This window comes from Elgaria multicarinata, chromosome 1 (assembly GCF_023053635.1).
Source record: "Elgaria multicarinata webbii isolate HBS135686 ecotype San Diego chromosome 1, rElgMul1.1.pri, whole genome shotgun sequence".
NCBI classification, from domain to species: domain Eukaryota; kingdom Metazoa; phylum Chordata; class Lepidosauria; order Squamata; family Anguidae; genus Elgaria; species Elgaria multicarinata.
The window spans coordinates 126376070-126400087 of NC_086171.1; the positions used below are offsets into that span (position 1 = coordinate 126376070).

Here is a 24018-nt window from a genome sequence, read left to right on the forward strand (position 1 = left end):
AAGACATCAAAATTGGCACCGTAATAGATATTAAGGAGAGCTTTAGGCATACCAAATTTGAATCAGAGTGGGTCATCCATTGATTTTGTATGATGTTTTTACATTTCCCCCCTTAAACGCTTTTCCCGGTATGCAAAGGATCTTAGGAGCGCTGCCACCTGGGATGTGATTTAGCTAACAACAACAACAGCTTAGCCCTGTAGGGGATAATTCGAGGGAAACAGGTATGTGGGATGAAGCTCTTAATTAACATTTTGTAGCCAGTCAGGATTTCTTTTTAAAAGATTCACTTTTTCACCTGCATCAGCTGTCCAAAAGCTATTATCATGTTCCAGTCACCTCTTGTGTACACTACACAACCTCCCTTCACTGACCTTTCATTTTGCCATTTGTCTCCTTTCAAACCCTGAAAACTTCTGCTAAAATTATCTTTTAGAGCCTTCAGGCCTTAGCTATAACTTCCAGGTGCAGTGTCTGCAGGTGTCAATTCTCTGAATTAGAACATTGGTCGGCCACAACTTTGGTCATGGTGCCACACATTGGGCCTATTCAGACGACATGCTAAGCCATGGTTAGGCCGCTAACCCTTTTGCAGCAAATGGTTAGTGAGCATGTTTAAACCACAGTTACGTAGCTACCATGGTTAGGAACGGTTCACACGACACACTAAGTCACATGCTAAGCCATAATGTTTAGCTCAAAATGCTTAGCCACCATGGTTTAGCGTGTTGACTGAACAGGGACTCTGTAGTAATCAATGCTAGTCTCTATGATGTAGTAGGACCAGCACAAATAGCACAATGTGCTAGATCAGCAAATAATATCTATAATCCTTCACCCTGTAGGAAATACTTTGTGATGTGTTTCTTGGTTTGGCATTAGAGCCACTGCTGGTACCATTTCAATTTCCCTTTATATCTGTAATTGTTCCCTTCCCTTCTGCTCAAACTCATTTTCTACGACTCCATCTGATCTTCAATCAATGAAACCCACAGGGTAATTTTATACGTGTCTACTCAGAAGCAAGTCCCATTGTTTTTAATAGGCCTTAACTCCCAGGTAGATGTGTACATCATTGTACTCCTAAAAGTGCTTTGAAGCCTCTCTCTTCCACAGTTGGTGTGAAATATACAGACATGCAGTTTAAATGCACTGTCTGGCTCTTGGCTCTCTTACAAGATTCTTCTGCCTTTTCTATAACTAGTACAGCCACCTCCATGGCAGTCTCCACCTCCTCTCCACCTTCCTGTGAAATTGACAAGTTCTGGGGAAAGCCTGATCTATGGTTCCCCCCCTCCACGCTCTTCCACATTGTATGCATGTGCACCCCTGCCAGTGTGTACACAGCAATACTAAACCTTGATGAAGCATATATGAAATTGGCAGGACTTTCCCTTGTCTTCACTGATTTCACTAGACATTAAGGAGGGTAGGGAGAAGATACTGAAGGAAATCACTGTGTGGGGATGGGGTGAAGGGTGGGCAGGTAATACAGAAACGAGGTGGGGGCTGATAATACTATCAGACTGTCACCAGCCACATAAAGGTGGGATTAAATTAGGAACAATTAATAAGGGCACAGTAATGGGCCAGCATCCAGTATAAACCAGTGGGAGAGTGTCTTCTCCTGCACTAGCTGGAGGGCATTGCAATGTCCTTTAAAGTGGGGAAAGCATAATTTGCGAATGGTGGCAATGCAAATTAACTGAAGGAGAAAGTGAACATGCATGCAGGTTTCTAACAAAGGGGAGGAGCTGTAGTTCAGTGGCAGAGCACCTGCTTTGCATGTTGAAGGCCCCAGGTTACAATCCCCCAGGGTCTCCAGGCAGAGCTGGAAAAACATCTGCCTGAAACCCTGGAAACATCTGCTTGAAACCCAGACAGTGTTGACAATACCGGGCTTGGATGGACCAATGGTCTGACTCAATAGAAGGCAATATATGTTCCTATTTTAGGAACTAAGATTTTGCCCTTAGGTCATGCCACTCACTTTGGATAGATCCAATCCTGGTCCTATTTAGAGTAGCCCCATTGAAATAACATTGGATTCAGCCTCATGCTTAGAAGAGTTTCCTCTCCTTTATTCTTCAACCTCCCCCCCTCCTTGTTCAAAAGCCCTCCAGCTCTTATCAATCTCTTTAATGCTGCTGTTCCCACTTTGGTTTTGTTCCTCCCCCAGTCTTCTAAATTGACTGAAACTCCTTTGGCAGGGACTGTGCAGCTAGTCCACTTTTCCCACCTTAATGGGGTTCTTTTCGAGAAAGAAAATGAAGATGGAAGTGGCTTGGGAAGGCAATGTCATCTGGGCCCCCTGTAAAATTCAACGAATGGGCCAGGCAGGGCAATTGCACAGTAAAAGGCTCATCTGGAAGCAGTCTTCATGTCTAGCACACAGCATGTGCTCAATGGATATTAAAAGCAGTAGAGGGGCAAGGGTTCTGCCCTTTGGCATTTCCCCCTACAAGCCTAGTCAATGACTAGATTTCCTGGAGAGCCATGATGAAGGAAAGATGGAGAGTGGTGAGCTATTCTCTCATCACCACCACCACACACATACTCCAAGGCGAAGTGGAAACTCCTGTGGTCACAGCCATCGCTTTCTCCATACAACCTCCTTGCCTCTGGGTTGGCAGCTCACAGGCTAGTTGGTACCTCAGTGAAGGGCAGTGAGTAGAGAGACAAGAAAAAAAAATTGGCCCAGGGTGGTGGGGAGATAGAGAGACAGCGGCAGAATCTACACTGTTGCTAACGGTATTGACACCTGTTGGGGCCCATGACACATTCGATACACTGTTTTCAAACTGCTTTCAAGGGGTTATATCCTGCTTGGTGTAGATCTGGCTAAGAAGAGCTTTGGTCCAGGGTTGCCAGTAGCTGATTGCTGCCCTACAAGTACAATACAGTAGTCAATCTTCAGCTATTAGTACCTCTGTTTAGAGATGCCACAAGTATTCTTACCCTATGAACATCCTAAATGTTTATATCTATGCACTATATCTACACAACATAGGAGTAACAACTGGATTTACTATGCCAAAACCCACTTACTTTAATCATTCCAAGATCCATAGGATATTTAATAATGTCATGATAATCTTCGAGTCCAAAGGCTGTAACATCTACCGGTTTGTAAAAAGGCCAAGCATATGCTGCATGCTGTTTGGAAAACATTTCTATGAGGATCTCGTTACAGTATTTCAGTGGTTCTGTTAGCTTTATGCTTTTTATGGGTTCTGGTGGTTGCCGGGAGTCTGCCATGCCTCTTTTTGATAGGGATTCTTCACACTCCTCCTTAGAGGAGATCTTCACAATCTTGGGTTCATTGGGTGCTGGAGAGGATTCGCTGCTTGCTGTGATGTTTGCAGTAGTAGTATCAGCCTTCCGTTTTATACCCTTTTCAATGCAGAAAACAGGTTTTAACAAAGGAGGAACTGCAACATTTAAATTCTGTTTTAGACACCTTTGGGATACTGCAGCCATAAATTTACACATTGCTTATATGAGGTGGGCTTTTATTCAAACAATTCCTTTCAGATCTCACAGTCAGAGATCTTTTCTAAGAGTATAGAGTGCACCTTGCATTTTTCACCAAAGAGATGGATTTAGGCTGTCTTGAAGTCACCCAAAAAGCAGATCTGGAGGTCCTGAAAACTTGCATATTTTTGGTGAGTTTTTGGTTGGCTTAATAAAAGTCTTTCACCAATATACATTTTGATATTCAGGCTGCAATCCTATACCCACTTACAAGGCAATAAGCAGTACTGAACGCAATGGGACTTACTTCAGAGTAGACATGCATAAGATTGCATTTTAGGAAGTTGAGAGGGATTTGGAGAAAATAATAATAATAATAATAATAAAATAATAATAATAATAATAATAATAATATTCTTACCCGCCTCTCCGATTGGATTGAGGTGGGGAACAACAGCAAGCATAAAATACTGATTAAAAACATAGTATACACTGTTAAAAACATCCTAAAAGCATCCTAAAAGTATCCTAAAATTCTACTGAATAGGCCTGCCGGAAGAGATCAGTCTTGATAGCTTTCTTGAATGCTAAAAGACTGTCAAGCTGATGAGTCGCCTCTGGCAGGCTATTCCACAGTCTGGGAGCAGCAGAAGAGAAGGTCCTCTGGGTAATGGTTATCACCTAGTCTTTGCTGACTGAAGTAAATTCTTCCCAGAGGACCTGAGTGTGCAGGAGAAGGCGATCCCGCAGGTAGCCTGGACCCAAACCATGTAGGGCTTTAAAGGTGGCAACCAACACTTTATACTTCGCCTGGAAACTAATTGGCAGCCAGTGAAGAGATTTTAAGACTGGTGTAATGTGATCACTCCTAGATGTACCAGTGACCAACCTGGCTGCCATATTTTGAACTAGTTGAAGTTTCCGGACTAGGCACAAAGGTAGCCCCAATTAACGTAGGACTTACTAACGCACAGATACTTTGGGGATACTTTTCAGAAGACCATTTGCACAGGAAATGTATACTAATTATTCAGTTGTTGCATGCGAGCGAAATGAGATGCCCCCTGCCCCCGTTTCCCCAGAAAACATCAGCAATGAATAGCTGGGAAATTTCCCCTTCTCATATAGCACCATCATTGCAATTGTTAGTGCAGTGTGGAATATGCATTTTATTTATATTACAATATACAGGTTGCTTTTTGGGCCCCCAAAGCAGCATACAATCATTTAAAAAATAGAACGATTGGATGAGTGTGATGCATATCTATTGATCAGTGTCAAGGCCTTCCCTCCCCCTTATTTACCATTTTTGTGTTATTTAAATTTTTGTATTTTGATACCTTTAATTAAAAACAGACACCCAACAATCTTTAAAGGCCAAGCACTCCAAGCTTGTAGGGATACAATAGGTTGTGCTTACCTAGCCTTTAAGTGACTAAGGATGCAATCATATGCATGTTTAGACAGAGAGCTTTTCTACAAGGGGTATTTATTGTATGTTTGTCATTCCCTACTCACAGTTGTTTACAGGCTCTTTACAGATCATGATGCTCCAGTTTCACCGCTGTTTTTAAACAGTACTTTCAGCATGTTTTTTAGAGCAGAGAAAACGCAGTATTATTTGTAAAACCAAAAGAAAATATTTTTTCTACTTGGTTAATTGCACTATTCCACTATACCACAGTGCCATCTAGAAGTTATGTAGTGGGAAAGAAGGCAAGGCGAGGCTGATCATATAGTGCTCAGATCTCAATTCTGCGATGAAACCAAAAAAAGAGATATAGTGATTTAACAACCTCATGTAGAAAAGCTCAATGTATCTTACAAGTACAGAGCACTACTGTTGTGTTCATTAGTGCAATGACTTCATACTGTGTAAATGCCTATGTCCTATAAGTAGATATAGCAAATTAACAGCCTCATGTAGAAAAGTTAGAAAAAAGTTCGACAACTCCCATCATCCCCCAGACCGCCATGCCACTCTTTCCCCTGCAGTTCATTTTGTGACCTCTTGTACTTCCTACACCACAGAGTTCTTTCCACACTGAGCTCCCATCTCCACCCTTGTAAGACAAAACCTACCAATCATTACTTAGGTTTCCCCCTCTGCAAACAGTAGCATTTCCTAGGAGGCAATTTGGATGAAATCTGCAGGCTTTGGGAGAGGGGGGATTTACACTCCCCCAGCTATTGTCCCAAACTGATCCAGGTAGACCCTTTTCCACTGGAAATGTGTACTGATTACTTTGTCATTTGCTTTTACAAAAAAGAAAACTACATTGGGAGCATGAAACACACGATGCTTGACCAACCAAGATGGAGAGTATCTGTACCCCATCGTCTGACTATCCATCCCCTCCCCCATTTATTGCTCATCTATTCAGAAACGCCCCAATTCCAAAACCACTTACTTTGGTTACTGTTTCAGTAGCTGGCATTACATTTGATGATACAGTTACAGGTGAAGGTTCTGGGGCATGTTGCTGTGGCATCGTCCTCACCATCTGAAATTGCTTAACTTTCCTAGGCGGCTTTGGCCGTTGGCTTTGCTTAACTTGAGAGATGCCCATGTCAGATTGCTCAGCAACTAGGGAAATGAAGTGAAACTGCATCAGTGAAGGGTTCCGAACTAATGCTCCAAAAATGGATGTGCTAGTTTCTTTGTCCTTTTAAGATTCTTTGCCAGCATGTCTTTTGTCAGGGCCTGAAAACATTCATCATAGGCTCTGTCTTGTTTTTAGCTGATCGGCACTCAAGACATAACTAGCGAATCACGGCAGCCACATGTAGGTGCAACAGACTGCTGCACTTCACTGGAATACCACCAATACAACAAGACCTGGATTCCTTGCTGTCCAACAAGGACACTCCTGAGTACATTTAACATCCACATGATCACACTAGGGACCTCTCTAAACAAACGAATTATAGCATATTTGTTACTGGCTACTCATGGAAGTTTGCAGATCGATTTCATGATGTCATCATTAGGCAGGATGTCTGCTGCACTTCCCCCTACCTCCACGCCCCACTTATCTCACTGTTAAAAAACACAGAGATAATCAGCTTTTAATTGAGCTTCGTGTATTGGTGGTGTGCTATAATTCTGCCACTAGATAGTGCTGTTTTATTGCTTTGAATGGAAGTTCAAACTCTAGGCAAAGATAGGAAATATTGCATTCAAACCACGTGGCCGCCAGTGTAATTGACTGGATTGTAATCCCAGAACGAAAACAGAAGCAGAAAGCAGCAGGGTTATTAATTTTAAAATGTTGAAAAGCTCTAGGAATCACTGCTTGAGGAATTCCTCTGCCCCCTTACTGAAGGCTTTTCTTCAGCTACCCTGCAGAGTATTAGTTTACCCTGCAAGTTTATCTTTCACTAGCTTCCAAAGTACGGCACATAAACTGATTCCAACAGTTATTTGTTAAAACAGAGATAATTTAATATCATAGTGAATCTGGTTGTATTTATTAGCAACTGAAACATGCTCGACAGCTTTACTATCTAAGGAGTTATGAAGGGTTGTGCTCTACATGTATGGATGTCACATCACAACAAATCTGAGTGGGCAGTGGATGTAAGTGCTAGAGATGTGCAGAGGGGTCTGAAAGAAATTTAGCACATGTATGAGCACACTAACAAAGCTTTAAGCAGGCTCAAAACCTGGTGCCAGATGCCCTGGTTCAGAGGTTCTCGCAAACTATATCGTCAATATGTTGGCAACCACTGATTATTCGTCTACTGTGTATATAGTCAGATTTCTCATAAAACCAGATGCTACCTTAGAGCAAGCTTAATACTTTACTCTTCGTATGGGTGATACAGAATTCTGTTTCTTAAACACTCTCTCAGACAAGATTTGTCTTTCTATTACTATCAGCATAACAATACCAAATACAAGAGCTTATGCATGCATAAATTCAGACACATGAAACATATGGAAAGGAGGACAGGGCTCCTGTATGTTTAACAGTTGTATCGAAAAGGGAATTTCAGCAGATAGGGTGACCTTAGATAGGTCACCCTGTCTAATATCATTGTAAACAAGGCTTTTAAACAGAAGCAAGTAGATTTTAATTTTATTTATTTTTAATTTTTTATTGCATTTATATCCTGCCTTTTTTCCTGCAAGGAACCCAAGGCGGCGTACATAATCCTCCTCCTCTCCACTTTATCCTCACAACAACAACCCTGTGAGGTGGGTTAGGCTGAAAGTCTGTGACTGGCCCAAAGCCACCCAGTGGGTTTCCATGGCTGAGTGGGGGACTAGAACCCGGATCTCCCAACTCCCAGTCTGACACTCTAGCCACTACACCACACTGGCTCTCTAAAATTGAACAAGGGGAGGGGGGTTATCAGTTATAGGATAGGCTCCTCAAGATGGATACAGGGTTTAGTTGAAACTCAGAACTGTTCTTCTATCAAATGTTATCAATGATAGAAGAAATCGCTATGGTGCTCTCCGTTTAGATAAAACCTCAGATCTGCTCTTGCCCGTTTTGGTACAGTTCTTAAAAAACACAAACCATTGAGGATGCTCGGTCCACATTGGGCTGTCTTGGGGGGGGGGGGGTTGGTCCATTAGGGTTCTCTTTCTCTTTCTCATGACTGTTTGCTTTTGCAAACCTTGGTGTCCCCGAAAACCTGTTGACACTGCCTCCGTTTTGTATGTGGATGGTACAATTTGGCTACATAAGGATCAGCATGTGGAAAATGTTCACTATTAGTATATAGGATTGTCGATAGTCCTAAAGATAAGGAGCCAGAATGCAATCCAAGGCTTTTGCAATAACCACTGTTTTATAATTATAAGCAGTTATAACTACACAATTCAGAGAGATGTCTTAGATCAGTGACATTGTCTTCAGCATTCTAAATGGTGGATATAAGTAGCCATATTTTTCAAATAGCTTCCGTTATCCCTCTGAAGCTGGACCATCTAAAAACAAACAAACTTCCATCATGATCTATCTGGCTGAAAAAGCAAAAAGCAAGTCACATGTATGTGAGAGAATCCGCCGTTAAAGGTACATCTGCATTCACACTTTTACCATTGTAATGTATTCTCTGCATTTTTAAAAAATGGCTTTCTTTCTTTCTTTTTGTCATACAATAAACTTTAATTGCTTTGGGCATCATTGTTTCCTAGAGTTAAATCCAATTTAGGTATTGTGGAAGTCTTAAAAAAGACCGTCAGCTAGAACCGGATTGGGCTTTGACATAGTTGACCTACCTACTTCACTCACTTGGTTTTAGAATCACAAAATCAGAGTTGGAAGTGATCTCAGAGATCATGTAGTCCAACCTCCTGCTCAGTGCAGGTCCTTTACTGTGGAGTGCAGCTACAGCACCCCTGACGGCCATCCATAAAATGGCATGGAACGTTCTACTTGGAAACTGCAGGATTCTTTATCCAATAGTGCTTCCGCAACTACTAATAAATCTTGACATCAGCAGTAAGCTGTCTACAGTTGGCATACCCTTTGTTGTAGGGATATGCAATTGATGGGGCTCCTCTCCAATGTGCAATATTTTACTACAAAGCTTCAATGAGTGCTACATTCTCCTGTGGACGTGTCAGTCAATTATTCTTACCGGCTGGTTTTTTCCACTTTCGTTTTCCTTTATTGATCGCCACTATTTTCTCCTCTGCAGGCATCTGTGCAACTTTCTGCAGAAAGACTTTTTCGAGCTCCTGGGCCATGAAAACAATGTCATCACCCGGCTGCAATATAAACACCCTAATCAATCAACTACAGCATTGAGATCACCGTGCTCACAATGCTACTAGCACGCACTGCCCAACCTGGAGCTCTCCAGATGTATTGGGCTATATAACACTCCCACCTGGAGGCTCTCTAGGGGCTGTCTTCATGGTGCTGAGTTGGCGCTGCCTTCCCCCCAAACCCTGCAGTTTTACTTACCTGGGGTTGGCGTTGAGTATTCCTGATGCCAAGGAGGGAGTGGGGTTTCCGGCAGTCATCAGGGTACTGGAGCCACCTTCCTGCCCTCTTCCTGGTTTCTGGCGACCAATCGCCAGTTGCCTTCTACCGGGACTGCCCCCAGACTGGCCACGGAGAGAGGTCTGACGGCGGAAGAGCCGGGTGACCTTGCTCCCATCGAAAAAGTTAGGGTAAGTCCCAACTTTTTTTCTGTGCAATTTTGTGGGAAAGCTCTGTGGTGGCTGCAAACCTGTGGCTGCATCATATAACTGACTCAGCCCAGATTCGCAGCCACTGTGGGACTTTGGACATGTATAGATAGCCCCCAGATATGTTGGACAATAACATTCCCACTAAAATCTGGAACCTCTTTGCAATCAAAGGCATTGGGTGGTAAAGAACCCTTCAAAGGTCATTCAGACCAACTCCAAATCCGTAACAGTACAATTGCATCATATATGCAGATAAATTTGATGCAGGTAGGTGAGTAGGGACGGGTTGTAATAGGATACTGAAGTAATCTAGGTTCTGCCAGAAGCAGTCACCAGGCAAAATGGATCATGTTCTCAAGTCGTTTGATTAGTTAACCCATGATTTGCTGCAGCGCATACCAGGCACAATCTGTGGCCATTTTGAATAGTCAACTCCTGATTGGGTGTTTGTATATGATGTCTAAAACCAGAAACTCGGTTAATTGTGGCTAAACAATTATTGGTTAACTGTGGGTTGTTTAGCCGTGTTGTCTAGATCAGGAGTGTTCAACCACTTTGGCCTGAGGGGGGAATTCAATTTTGGAGAAGCTCTCTGAAATGAAAATACCAGCATATTTTAGCTTACAGATCTTACTGACATTAACTAAGCCTTAGGAGAGGCATTACAGCTTTTTAGAATGGGGCAGGGGGGATAAAAATATGCAAAAGCCGGGAAATCACTCATAATTGGTGGTCGGGGGTGGGGGAAGAGAATGGGGCCAGGCGAAGAATGTGTGGCCTGTGGGCCTGTCGTTCAACACCCCTGGTCTAGATGAATAGGAGCAACAGTATAAAATCACCACCACTAAAATATATAAATAAAATACTACAATAGTGAGGGAGATGATGTAGAACTATAGCAAAGAAGTGGAGCATCAAGAGATCTTATATATCTCTTTGTTGAGGTTCAAGTATTTGAGTAAAAGACACATAAGTGGAAGAATCCAAAATAGCCCCCAAAGACCAGCGTAGAGAAATTGGAACTATAATGACTATTCATTATACATACCTTGTTATACAAATAGCAATTTGCGAACATCGTTTTAAAGTTTTCGATACATTCCACAGCGCATGCGTAATAGTTGTGTTCCAGACGTTTCTGAATTGTAGTCAAGTCCATTGGTTTTTTAATAATATTATAATAATCCTGTTAAAAAAATAAAACAAAGGAGAGAATCCAATCATAAGAATACAGTGGATTTAAAGGGCAAAATCCAATATAAATCCTACTTAAAGTAGACCCATTGAAATGAATGGGACTTGAGTTTGTCAGTAGATCTACTTTAAGTAGAATTTTACCCAAAGAGTGCTCAGTTTGCTAGCCTAGGACATAAATAACCTACCTTCTATTTTGAGGTGGAGTGTGCATGTGTGTAGATTGAGTTTTCATATTAGGAAGAGGATTGCACTGAATGAAATCCACAAACAATAAAGTAGCTGAGGTCTTACTGAAGTCTGCATAATTTATGGTAGTAGATGTTTACTGAAGAAAGTGGCTGATAGAATAACTGCTCATCCAAGATTTAATGAGATCACGGCTGAAGTGGTATTTCAACCAGGGAAACTCCTGATACTTTGTTGACCATCATGCTAACTAGCGCTCAAGGAGAGAGTAAAACAGACTTCTGGGAGAACTGCATTTTCCCGACCTTTTAAATGAAGGCTGTAGTCAGACTTTGTTATCATAAATCATGGTATATTGTGACAGGAACAAGCCTAAGCCTCCCACAGGGTTTTTGCGCTCCCCTCCCCCAATGCAGTGGAGGAGTTCATTTGAACCCCAAACTGTGGATAACCTAAACTATGTTTTGTTGAAACAAGCCAGATTCATGGCTTGTTCCAAGCAAATCATTATTAAGATTATGTTGAGTTCAGCTGTCATGGCAAGTTGCAGTTAATCTAAAATGGAAGCAAGAGTTTTTGAACTCATCTCCACAGTTTTGCAAGAAGAGGGAGGGAAGTGTGTGAGCTCAATGGGTGTCTAGGCATGTCCCCATTGTGATCAACCATGGCATTTTTTAAATAGCACCTGGCATTTACAATACGAGTGTCACTTTTCAAACTGTAATTGTGGTTAGCTCTTGCAAGACAGCTTTGTAATACGCTTGTGGCAAAGTGAACACAGGAGCACTGTGGCTGTGATTCACTGCAGGGCTGTGCACCATCTTGGGCCGAATCACATTTATGGCTGCTATAGTTTGTAGCCATAGATATATTAAAAACAGAGAGCCCCCATGATAACTTTAAATCATGGCTCGGCCCTCAGGAGGAAGACACAATTTAAGGTAAGTGCCAGTGGGGTGGCTTTGGGTTGGGGGCAGGCGAGGGACCTGTGGGAAGTTGGGAGTCCAATGGATTCCCGGTCTGCCTTGCGCCCAGCTTTCCTGGGTGTCGGCCTCATGGCTGGCACCCAGAAACCTGCAAGACTCACCCGCTTTGGTGGGGGGGCGAATCTCACTTCGGCGCTGAGGTGAACTGGGCAACCCCCCAAAGCACCCTGAATCTAATCAGGACCGTTTCGGAGGGTCCGAAACAGCCTCCAAGGTGAGTTAGGTAGGCTGTGCACAGCTCTAATTCACTGCTCTTCAAGGTCAACCCAGTTATAGGGTGTTTATAGCAGCACCCTGAATTTTAGTTTCTGTGTATGTTTTTCTGCAATTATATTTGTATCTAAGCTATCAGTTCAGAATGTGGTGCAGGGGAAGCAACTTCCTCTCAGGGGTTATTGGCCCTCACATGGCCCTCATAAAGACACATGGACAAAAGTTGGCCATAGTTGACAAGCCAAGGTCGATGGCATAAAGTTCTTGTACGTATACGAAATACATTTTAAGTGTCTGCCTTAGAAATGTGAAGAGGCAGAACTGGCCGAAGGGTAGCTCCTGTTTTTACAAGTACATTGAGTGAATGACCTCTAATATTAACCTCAAGTGACAGTTTCTCTTGAGATCCAACACCAGAAATGCAAGGTGACAGTCACTTTGAAAGCACTTTTGGACAAACATGACCATTTGAGTTTGTCAAGAAAAACGGAAACATGTCTGAGGGGTTTAAGACTTCACTGAAAAGACCAAAGCCTCAGAATGATTTTTGAGGAGAAAGGCCTACAGATTAAGCATGCATATTATAGCTTTACCTAAAGAACTGATAGGAGGGAAAGGCTTGAATGCTGATAAGCACCAACGCCAATTATGATTTGAAGGCAATCTTTCAAGTAAATTGGTAGATCAATCAGATAAAAATTTAATTAATTAATTGAAAGGGACCTATTTTTAATTAATGGGGAATTTTTTTTGAATCACTATGGCTAAAAGTTAAAGATACTCTGGTCTATTTTATTTTATATTATTTTGTTTCTGTGGAGTTACGATAATAGGATATGAGACATAGTATAAGTGGTATTTTCTTCTAACAACTTGTACCTTTTCCTTATTCAGTTCTAAATTTTAGACTTCCCTCAGTATATTTTTAAAAAAGCAAAAAAGAGGTTTTGTTCATATATATCGATTTTGACCAACTAGCTAGAAGGCAGGGGGTCAAAGAGTAATTTTTTTTTAATTTATCAACAGCATCAACGGCCAGGAATAATGAAGTAGTCAGGGAGCAGGCTTATTTTCCTTTATGAATAAGTTCTTTGTCATTTCATTTTTATTTAGTATGGGCACCTGAAAAAGAATGGTTACGATATGGGGTGAATATGACATGTCTACAGTGCTTCTGTTACTTCTTCACATCTTTGAGGATCTTCTATACCTTGTGTCGGCAGACGTTCGACAATTTGATGTTTTCATACACTGCTGCAGATCTTTTTTCTACAGCCATGTGGGTCTCCTTTAACACAGCAATTTTTAGCCAATTTGAATCATCACATTGGCAGTGGTATTTATGTAATGTCCTTTATCACATGTAGCTCCAAATTTTTTAATGTGTTTTAATATTTGGTGACTTGGAACATAATTTTTCTGTTATTGCAGATTAAACATTCTGTAAGTGTATACAGAAGTGTGTTTGTATTTATGCATACAACAGTTGTATGCCTGAGAGCATCTTGCTGTCAATGGTTGTTCCAAGTGTTGGCCTTATTTTTATCATTACCATTAAAATGATCACTACATAGACTGCCGATAGACCCATAAGACCATTATGATCTTCAGGGGAGGTCTTGCTGTTTGTGCCACATCCTGCAGAGTCCCATCTGCAGTAACACGGCAATAGGCCTTCAGTGGCCCTGTTCAGACAACATACTAAGCCATTATGGTTAAGCATTTTGAGCTAACCATGATGGCTTAACATGTTGTGTGAACAGCATTTTTCCTAACCAAAGTGGCTACATAGCCATGGTTTAACCATACTCACTAACCACTTGCTGCAAAAGGGTTGTGGCCCTAACCATGGCTTAACATGTTGTCTGAACAGGCCCTTTGTGGTGGCACCCTCTCCCTGAAATCATCACCCCTTTGCGAGATGTCAGGCACCAATGATCATGTGCTTTTGATTATTTTTTAAAAGTTACTTGTTTACCCTGGCTTTTCCCAACCACTAACTTGTCTAAATTATATTGTGTTTTATAATTTGTTGTAAACCAATTTGGGATTTATAAAATGGGAAGTGGTTTATAAATATTGTTAAATAAAGTAATAATACATTAACAAGTAATGTGCTCATGTTCATAAAGAGTATGGAAATTTGCTATAGATGAGGCCAATATACTTGTTTTATCATCAGAACTTCTTACCTAAAGATGATCTTCACTTCAAGACATGCATATTTTCTTAACTATTAGGAAGTTTTTCTGTACAAGAAAAATACAATAGGCGCTTACTGGAAGTTTTAGACCTGCAGCATCTACAGGCTGATGAAATGGCCAGGAAAAGTTATGCCTCCACATTGCTTTCATGACCACCCTCTGCAAATATTGAAGCTGATTTGTTAAATGCCCAGTTCCTTGAGTATTGACATATTTTGGAGGGGGAGGATTGACAATTGTCATATGCTGTTGACTTGGGGAAGTCATCCTTCTCCTTAATGTGCTTTTGTCGCCTTGTAGGTCAGTGTCTTCGTCAAAGTATCTGTAAAGAAAAAAATATTTGCAAGAGCTCTATTGATTCTTGCGTAGCCTTTACTTCAAACAGATGTTTATTTTTTAAGAAAATGAAAAGTAGTTAGAACAAGGTGTAACTTACCATGGTACACAACACATGTTTTCTGTTTTGACCCATGGTTATCTCTGGCCACCAAGGTTATTTTTTAACCCACCCACCCCCAATAAAACCCCCAACAATGCAAAAACCTGTTTATCAAGAGGCAAAACTAGGATATAGCCAAAGCTCTGACAGTCAACTCTGGGGGAAAAAAACCTATTGTCCCTCCCTAGCCTTAGGCAGACAGAAACATACCTTGAAGAACATTCACATTACCACTCTGAATGCAAGCACAAAAGCATGCTTAAAGTGATGTTAATGGACAATTAATCTCTGTAAAGTGAGTTATTATGGGATATCCAAGAACAACAGCAGCCAGGGGAAGTTTTATCTACTGGACATGAAGCTCTTTGTACTGCATGTAAGTTATATTTATTTAAAAGCCTCTTGTATTATATCTAACAATGAAACATAGACAATTTATGCACACCCCCATAATAATTCAGAGTAGCAGATTTCTCACTATTCTTCTAAGTCTTTCAACCGTCTTCCCAACTGCCATAGAACCTTCTACTCCAAGCTGGTTTATGAAGCCCGATCAAGAGCTCCATGAACCTATCATTCTCAGAGACATCTCTCTGCCACCCATCACAGATTCACCACATCATTAGCATCACAAGAGATACTGTCTCTTAGTCATCCCTTCAAAGAAAAAAAAAAGCCCTTTGTTTGCACACTTGAAAAAGAGATGGTGAAGAGCTCCAAAAGGATCTCTCCAAAATGAGAGAATAGGCATTACAATGGCAAATGCATTTTAATATAAGCAAGTGTAAAGTGAGGCAAAAAAATTCTAACGTCACAGGCCAGGTTTGCATGTCATGACCACACTGGCTCCCGCCCCAAGAATCCACTGTTCTTGGGTTGTTTCCATGATGCATAAACTTGGAAATCTGGAATTTTGAAGGAGAAACAACCCAGAGTTTTAAACTATGGTTGGTTTTTGGATTAAAAGTCTGAGTTCTTTCTCTCGCCACAATCCAGATTTCTGGGTTTGCACATCATGTTCCTGGGCAGTTTAGCAAAGTGGAAGCGGGTGAGTGGGCAGGAGTCAGCATGCTCACGTTTTCCTGCACTCTGTTTGCAACTGGGAACCAGACACACTGGCTCAGTTTGGACAACACATTAGTCAATGGTGGACTATTTAAACAATCATTGCTTAAATAGTCCCCAGTTGACTAACATATCCTCTGTCGGGCAAAAACCACTTCATGGTTAGTTATTTCCCAGAAAAAAACAGTGGAGATAACCAATGGTTTGCAGAGTTGTTTCTCTGCACAACCATTGGTTATCATGTTGTGTGGGGGGCACCCCACGTGTTCCCAGGGACATGCATGTCCCTTCCCTGCCCACGATCCAGCTGAAGATAGGTTTGAGGGGATCGAAGGAGCTCATTCCATCCTCTCGCGCCGATCTCCAAATGGTTCTTAGGGTGGGTGAAGGATTCTCTTGCAGCTCTACGTGTAATGGTCCAACTGCGGGAGAAATCCATCTGCTGATATTGGGGTGGGGGCACAAGGATCTGTCTAATAGCTGTCATGAGCAGGACAGAGATCCTTGCACGTCCCATCCCCATATGCTAGAACAGAAGGGGAAGCCTTTGCTGCAGCAGGAGGGATGCAGGGGAATCGGGATGCACAAGCATCCCTCCTGCCGCAACAAAGGATTCTCCTTCTGTTCTGGCGAATGGGGACGGGCCATGGAAGAATCTGTCCTGCTCATGACAGCTGCAGGATGGATCCTTGCGACGCTGCTGCATGCCTCCTTCCCTGTTGGGGCCATGGCAACAGGGAAGGGGGCAGCGTTGCTATTGCTGCCCACTTCCCTGTTGCCATGGCCCCGACGGAGAAGGGCACATCAGCGCTGAGTGACATCATCTTTGCTAGGGGATCAGATGGCTCAGCACCAAAGTGTCCTTAGCTGGTAGATGTATCTGATGCCCTGACACGTGAGGAGACCATTCTAAAGCCTCCTGCTTCTGCAGCAGGTGTGCTGCGTCTCTCCTCCACCCCTCCACTCGGAATGGCAGTGCCCAAATAAGGTAAGCAGGACCCAGTGCCACCATTCGGTGGGAAGGATGGAGAGGTGTGTGTGTGGGGGGAGACAACTCCACGGAGTGTGAATCCTCTACTCCACAGAGCACTACTTATGTGTCACCCAAAATGCAAATAGTCATCCATGGAGTGGACTATTCACACTCCATGGACTAAAGTGTTGTCCAAACGCAACCACTCTCTCAAAGAACCCACAGCTAACCAACCATGGATTCCTTTGATCATCTGAACCAGGTTATACACTGTCAGGATCACAGATGGCAGTGACTGACCAGCAAAAGGATCTTGAGGTCATAGTGGATATTTCAATAAAAATGCCAGCCCAGTGTGTGGCTGCTGTAAAAAAAAAAAAAAAAGAAGAAGTCAAATTCCATGTTGGGGATCATTAAGAAGGGAACTGAAAATAGAACGGCCAATATGACAATGCATTTATACACGTCTCTGGTGTAGCCACAGTTGGAATACTGTGTACGTTTCTGGTCACTGGTCTTCAAAAACAATATTGTAGAACTCAAAAAGGTACAGAAAAATGCAACCAGAACACTTAAGAGACTGGAGGAACACCCCATGAGAAAATGTTTGGGGCTAAATATGCATAGGATTGCACCCTAAAACACTTTGGGATGTGATGTCTTAAGATTGATGGGTGTGTGGCCATTTGGGGAGCAGACTGGGACCCCAGACAGGACCGACTTGAGCCACAGTCTTGTGGTTCTGCATCCCCACTTTAGGCTTACTGCAACAGTTGCCTATGACGTTGAGGAAAGCATGACGCTCCCAACTTGCAGTTCTTCGCTTTAATAGGTATAAGGTTTGTTCAACATCCGAATTAAAAGCAACTCCTAGTCTTGACAAAATTGAGTTTTTTGTCAGCTAATTAACACCACTAGTCATTTGGAAATGGATTCAAAGCCTACTTTGAGCCAGTCGCTCAGTACGTACAGCAGAGAAACAAAGTACCATGAGGGGGAAAAGTGCTCTTGTAATTAAGTGAGGATTAAGAGGTTCTAAGAAACTTAATAGAATTTAATTCAAAGCAACTGTTAATTAAGGTACTAAAACACATGGGGAAATATAGGTTAAACACAGCTATTGCAAGAAGGAATCACAACCAACTTAACGCAATATCTAAAAAATGGCTGAGGCCTGCATATCGTTTGGTGAGTCAACAATATTTGTTCAAATTAAAACTATAGGTACCATAAACTACAGGTACCATTCAGTCTTAAGACAAGGTATGCAATTGCTTTGTTCTGTCTATCCAGCAGAGGCTTTATATACTGGAATAAGCCGCATATAAAGCCACTGTGTGGAGGGGGAAATAACTGGTTGAAAAGCCACTAACAGTGCAATTGTACTCACATCTACTCAGAAGTAAGTCCCATTGAGTTCATTGGGACTTTTTCCCAGGTAACTGAGTATAGGGTTGCAGCTTAGGGTGACCATATGAAAAGGAGGACAGGGCTCCTGTATCTTTAATAGTTGCATAGAAAAGGGAATTTCAGCAGGTGTCATTTGGATATATGGAGAACCTGGTGAAATTCTGTCTTCATCACAACAGTTAAAGTGCAGGAGCTATACTAGAGTGACCAGATTTAAAAGAGGGCAGGGCACCTGCAGCTTTAACTGTTGTGAAGAAGAGGAAATTTCACCAGGTTCTCCATGTATACAAATGACATCTGCTGAAATTCCCTTTTCAATACAACTGTTAAAGATACAGGAGCCCTGTTCTCCTTTTCATATGGTCACCCTAGCTTAAATGGTTAATGCATGTAGGAAGTTGGGGGTGTTGGTTCATTTTCACTTTTGCCTTTTCCCCCCTTTTTCTTTTCCTGCTTCAGTTGTTACAAGACATGCCTGTTCATATTAAGTGAAGGTCCTATTTAAAGCTTGCAGTTATTTCTGTATCAAGTGTGGACGGAGAAAGCTTACATTGCAACATTATAAAGAGAAAACTAATCAAATTAAGACATAAGTAAAATCTGACATAAAATGTCTCTTAGAAAACGAGTGATGGAAATACCGTTTCTGGAAAGACACATACAAATATTTAGAGATACGGCATTATTCATTTAAGTGGCAGGTACATTCTTATGGATGGTGAAGAAATGGACATTCTTGTGCTAATTGGAACTAACAAGTTGATTACTAGAACCTCATGGTGGATCACTTCAGTAGCACCAATGAGCTGTGTAGCCTGATCTTTTATATTGTACTCAGATGTAAACTCCACTAGATTAAATGAGGTTTACTCCCAAGTAAGATCTGGTAGCAGGTGGTGGAAAAGTCCTCTGCCAGAGACCCTGAAGTGAAGAGAGAGCTATATGGACAAATAGTCTGACGTGATTGTGATTTAAGAGCAGCTTCCTGTGCTTCACATGGTCAGCTGATATGACATGCAGGCCTCGGAGGAAGACAAGGGTGTTACAAGTCCCTGGTGTGGGGAAAAGAACTTCCATGGGGGATTTCTTGTCGGGGGTGAGCCAAAAATAACTCAGAAAACATCATGCTAAAAGTACATCAATCTCCCCAATCTTTCTCCCTGGGTAGTTAGTCCACAGGGCAGAAATTGACAAAGTATATTTGGCTTGGGCCAGGGGATAATGAAATTGCCAACATTTTCTCAAGCAGAGCTCCTGTGCCTTACACATGCTGCACGTATACAATCAGACCCATCCAAAGTTGAACATTTCACTGTCTCTACATCTCAGTGCTAGGAGAGGTTTCCCCTATTGCATTTATACTTATGCAGCATTTTAGAGGGAAAGGAATATCACCAGAATCAAAGGTGGCAACTGTAACAGCAAGTTTAGAGCAGTTGTTTTAAGTATTCTACTGAGGAGAATATCCTGAATAATTTCCAGAGGGTAGCTGTGTTAGTCCGTTGGAGCAAAAACAGAGTCCTGTGTCACCTTAACAGAATAAAAGCATCCATCTATTTGTGTGAGTATACCACAAAAAAGTTCAGCCTTCCTCAACTAATGAAATATTTTCCCATTTAAAACACACACACATCAATTATTGGAACTTACCAGTGGCTTGCATAACATTGTTTAAGACAACTGGTTTAAATCAACAGGTGCATCTTACCTTTGCTTTCCGGTAAAGTTTCTGAAAAGGCCCTTTTTAAAAGCAAAATTTGTAACTTTGCCTCTGGAACAGAGCTGCTTTTGCCTAGAAGTGCAGGTGGTACTGATTATTAGTGCACTCACAGCATTTGCAGAGGAGGGTGAGAGGTTGCTGCAGCTGATGGTATTAACTAATTCCTAAATCCTGCTGCCTATGTGTGCTCAGTTTGGTGAGTCTGTTAGAACCCCTACTTTATAGGTTAGCAATTGGTTATTTGAGATATCTCCTGGAGTGCTAAATGATGCATGAAGTCCCAGTGGCATATGGACGGTTCTTTGGAGTGGGCGGGGCAGCATGGACATCCTTAAGCACAAAGCAGACTTCTCATCACTCCCCCTTTACCAATTGCCCACTTTCTGGCTGCCATCATATCCACCAGCGGTGTTGACCTTCTTTTGGCCTGGGGGCCAAATTCCATTTTGGAGAAGCTCTCTGGGCCCACATACCAGTGCTGGGTGTGACCAAAGGCCAAAAAATTCAAAAAATGCTTGCTTATTTTAGCTTGAAGCCAGTAACTCTTAGGGGAGGCATTTCAACCTTTACTGGGACAGGGAGAATGGAGCGTGGCCATTTGGGGACTGCAGGAGGGCCAGAATTGGCCAGGACTGAGGTTCTGCATCCCCCCATACACTCCTTCCTAGGAGTAAGCCCCACTGAACTCAATGGGACTTCTGCATAGACATGTATAGGACATTTCTCCCATTCCCTGTGTCTTCTCCCATCTCCCTGGTAACCAGCTGCACTCCAATTCCATACCCCTCCCAACTGGCTACTCCCACATCATTATATAATACCTTATATAGGTCTAATAGCAATCTCAATTCTTCAAATGTCAATCTTGACGTAGCCAAAACAGCAGAGAGTGGTATCAACAAGCAAGGTTTGCAGACGTACAACATTTCTTTGCGGTGGGTGTGGGTGAAGTGGACTCAAGGGGGAGAACTTCCCCCCCACAAACAGCCCAATGAGGACTGCTCGCTCAGTGTGCAAGGACGCTGACTGACCGTTGTGGGGGAATATTGGAAAACTGGGTGGGAGGGAGAATGGAATACAGTGGCTGGAACTGTGAGCAGAGATACTCTGCTCTGCGACATTTTGTTGCAAGTCCTGCTGGTACAGTCCTTTATACTAGTTTGCAAAGCTCTGTTCAGTTTAGTCCCCTTTAACATTCTGGGGCAACAGGAGACCTTGCAATCAGAGCACCACCTGACTCATTTCCAGGGCTGGCGTCAAAGTAGGCTTCATTGGGCACCTGCTAAGGGCCAATCCCAGTAGGGCCCCACTGACAAAAGCCTTTTGGAATTCTTCTTTATAACCTGCTTGTTCACCTGCATCTCACTCTGGCCCAGACCAAGGAGGTGGAGCAGTAGCTGCCTCTGCCTACTTTCTCACTGGTTCTCTGCCTGTCAAGCAAGCAAATAGTAACAACGATGAGAAAGAGGGTGAGGAGCAAATGCAGCAGGTGACAATGGCAATGAGAAGGTAAACTCACTGAGGGGGGGGTCCATTGAGGGTGTCTTACCAAGGGCCCTCTAAAACCTGGAGCTGGCACTGCCCATTTCACCACTAGGCCAATTGATGGATGGCATTTATACCCTGCCTTTTTTCCTCCAAGGAACTCAAGGTGGCATACACAATCCGCTTCCTCTCCATTTCTATCCTCACAACAACAACCCTGTGAGGTGGGCTGGGCTGGGCTGAGAGTTTGTGACTGGCCCAAAGTCACCCAGTGAGCTTCCATGGCCAAGTGGGGACTAGAACCCAGATCTCCGGACTCCCAGTCCAACACTCTAGCCACTATACCACACTGGCTCTTGCCTCTTCTGCTTGCTTTTGCAGGTAAGGGTGTTTCCAATTTAACAATTTCATCATACACCCTTAAGGTCTTTGATTAAAATTTAGCAGCAGTGCTGAAAGCCAGCTCCTAAGCACTAACAAGATTCAGGCTGAGTTCTGACGGTACGCTAATCAACTGGGGGTGGGTGGGTAGTAGGAACAGAAAGGGAAACAGCCGTTGATTAGCGTGTTGTCTGAACTCAGCCTCAGAGTTGTATACCACAAGCTTTCTCCATTATGGATTCCAGCCTGTGTCTTCCAGAGGCTATGCAGTAATTACTGAAATTTGACCCCTGTTTTTGCATCGTGTGGGTGCCTTTCTTGTTTTGTTTGCTATTTATGTATGCATATATTGTGCTTCTGCATTGCCCCTCTGCCAAATAGGCATTCAAGGCAATACACAAATCAAATCAAATCAAACAATAAAATTCTAAACATCATAAAATCACAGGAGTAAAACAAACAAACCCTACCCTTCAGCACCAGAAAATAGTTTTAAAAAGAAAGAACAAGCAATATTAAACACCGTTCAAATCTTAGTGGAAGAAAGCTGTCTTTGCAGCTCCTCTGAAGTGCAGTAAAACTGGTATCAATCGAACCTCCCTGAGGAGGCAGTTCCATAATCAGGGGCTACTACAAAAAAGCCCTGCTTTGAGTCCCCACAAATCTAGCCTTTGTAGGCAGTTGAACATATAACAGGGCCTCCAATGATGATTGTGGGCAGTTCATAGAGGAGGAGGAGGCCTTTCAGATATCTTGGCCCTAAGCTCTTTAGGGCTTTATGGGTAAGAAGCAGCACCAAGAATTGGACTGGAAACAAACTGGAAGCCACTGATGTTAATAAATACACTCTGGCCAAACACTTTTCAGCGGCAGCCCCATGAAGACAGCATGGATCAATGTGGCCAGCTCCTCCTTCGATAGTTGGATAAGTACTTCCCTTGCACATCTTAAGTCATCATCAGAAATCTTTGATGTATGTCTCCTTCTTTCATAGATGTCTCTTGATCCTTTATTTATTAGGACCTTTTAGCTAGAGATCCTATTAAAAGCTAGAAAGCTGTGAAGTGCTTAACTCTTTTCTTTGACACATTCTTCAGTTTCTCAAAAGGAAGCTTTTATTAGAAACACATTTCTCCTATCAAACAGTCCAGTGTACAACATTTTTTGCTTTTTATTGGATTATTTTGAAAGATTTACAGTGCATTTGATTTGCGGTGTAAGGCCTTATAAAATGTTTGTAGAGTCCAGTTTGGTAATCTGAAAAGTCAGTTACAGTAGCATCAATTGACATGTATAGTCTATCCAGGAAAAGTTTGGAAAAATCTTCGTATTATACAGTGTCTACTAGCTGGAATGTTGATATATGTGTCAGTGGCTGATAGTAACCTTACAATTGTATTCATTTTTCCATTTTTTTTCCATTTTGAATTGTAAATATTTCAAAAATTAGACAATATACTTAAAAGTTCTGGATTTTGAGTCTCTGCCTTCCATGACGTGTTCGTTCTGGTGATTAGACTCTCATAAAATGTTGCAAATTATTGTAAAGGCTCATCTAAAGTGTAAACTATCTCAGTCATCTAAAGTTGTAAATTAGTTCCTGTAATGGAAGTCTGAGTTAATCAGTCCTTCCCCAGGGTATTTTCCCCACTTGCTTCCGCCCAAAGAACCAGTACTTCCTTGGAATAAAAACACACCAACACCCGAAGTAACCAAGATAAAAAGTTTATTGTAAGAAGACAGCTACTAAATAGGCACTTGGTCGGTAGCAGCTATAGACAGATACATAAAACAGAACATAAGAGGGAATGGGGTTAGGGAATGGATAAAAACAGATACAAGTCAGGCAGAACCACCCATAAATCCATTCATACAAGAACCGACAGTCAGTCTACTAAATTTCCCTTCCCTGGTCAAACCGACCAACTTGCCTTTAGAAAAACCAGCTCACAGCCAAAGTGCGGCTTCCTAGCGCTCTCCCAGTTCCCTAACCGGGCAACCGTAGACATCCATAGCCTCGGGGCTAAAGACGAACCCCCAGCTTAATCCCATCAGCTTTTATCTGTTTGTCTCCTAATGAGGGAGTCGGTCCTTTCTTCTCACACAAGCCCAATTAGCCGAGGCAGGA

General features: G+C 42.3%; 1 protein-coding gene across 1 annotated transcript in view; it reads right to left on the minus strand.

Annotated features, from left to right (window-relative positions):
- The window catches only part of BRDT (bromodomain testis associated), a 36925-nt gene extending 22241 nt beyond the window's left edge, over nt 1-14684 (minus strand). Inside the window, exons 1-5 of the mRNA XM_063117723.1 lie at nt 14493-14684; nt 10680-10817; nt 9073-9202; nt 5886-6061; nt 3049-3393 (exon numbers count right to left, since the gene is read on the minus strand). Coding sequence (XP_062973793.1) covers nt 3049-3393; nt 5886-6061; nt 9073-9202; nt 10680-10817; nt 14493-14684 — 981 coding nt within the window. The remainder of the gene's footprint in view (nt 1-3048; nt 3394-5885; nt 6062-9072; nt 9203-10679; nt 10818-14492) is intronic.
- Between the last annotated feature and the right edge of the window lie 9334 nt (nt 14685-24018).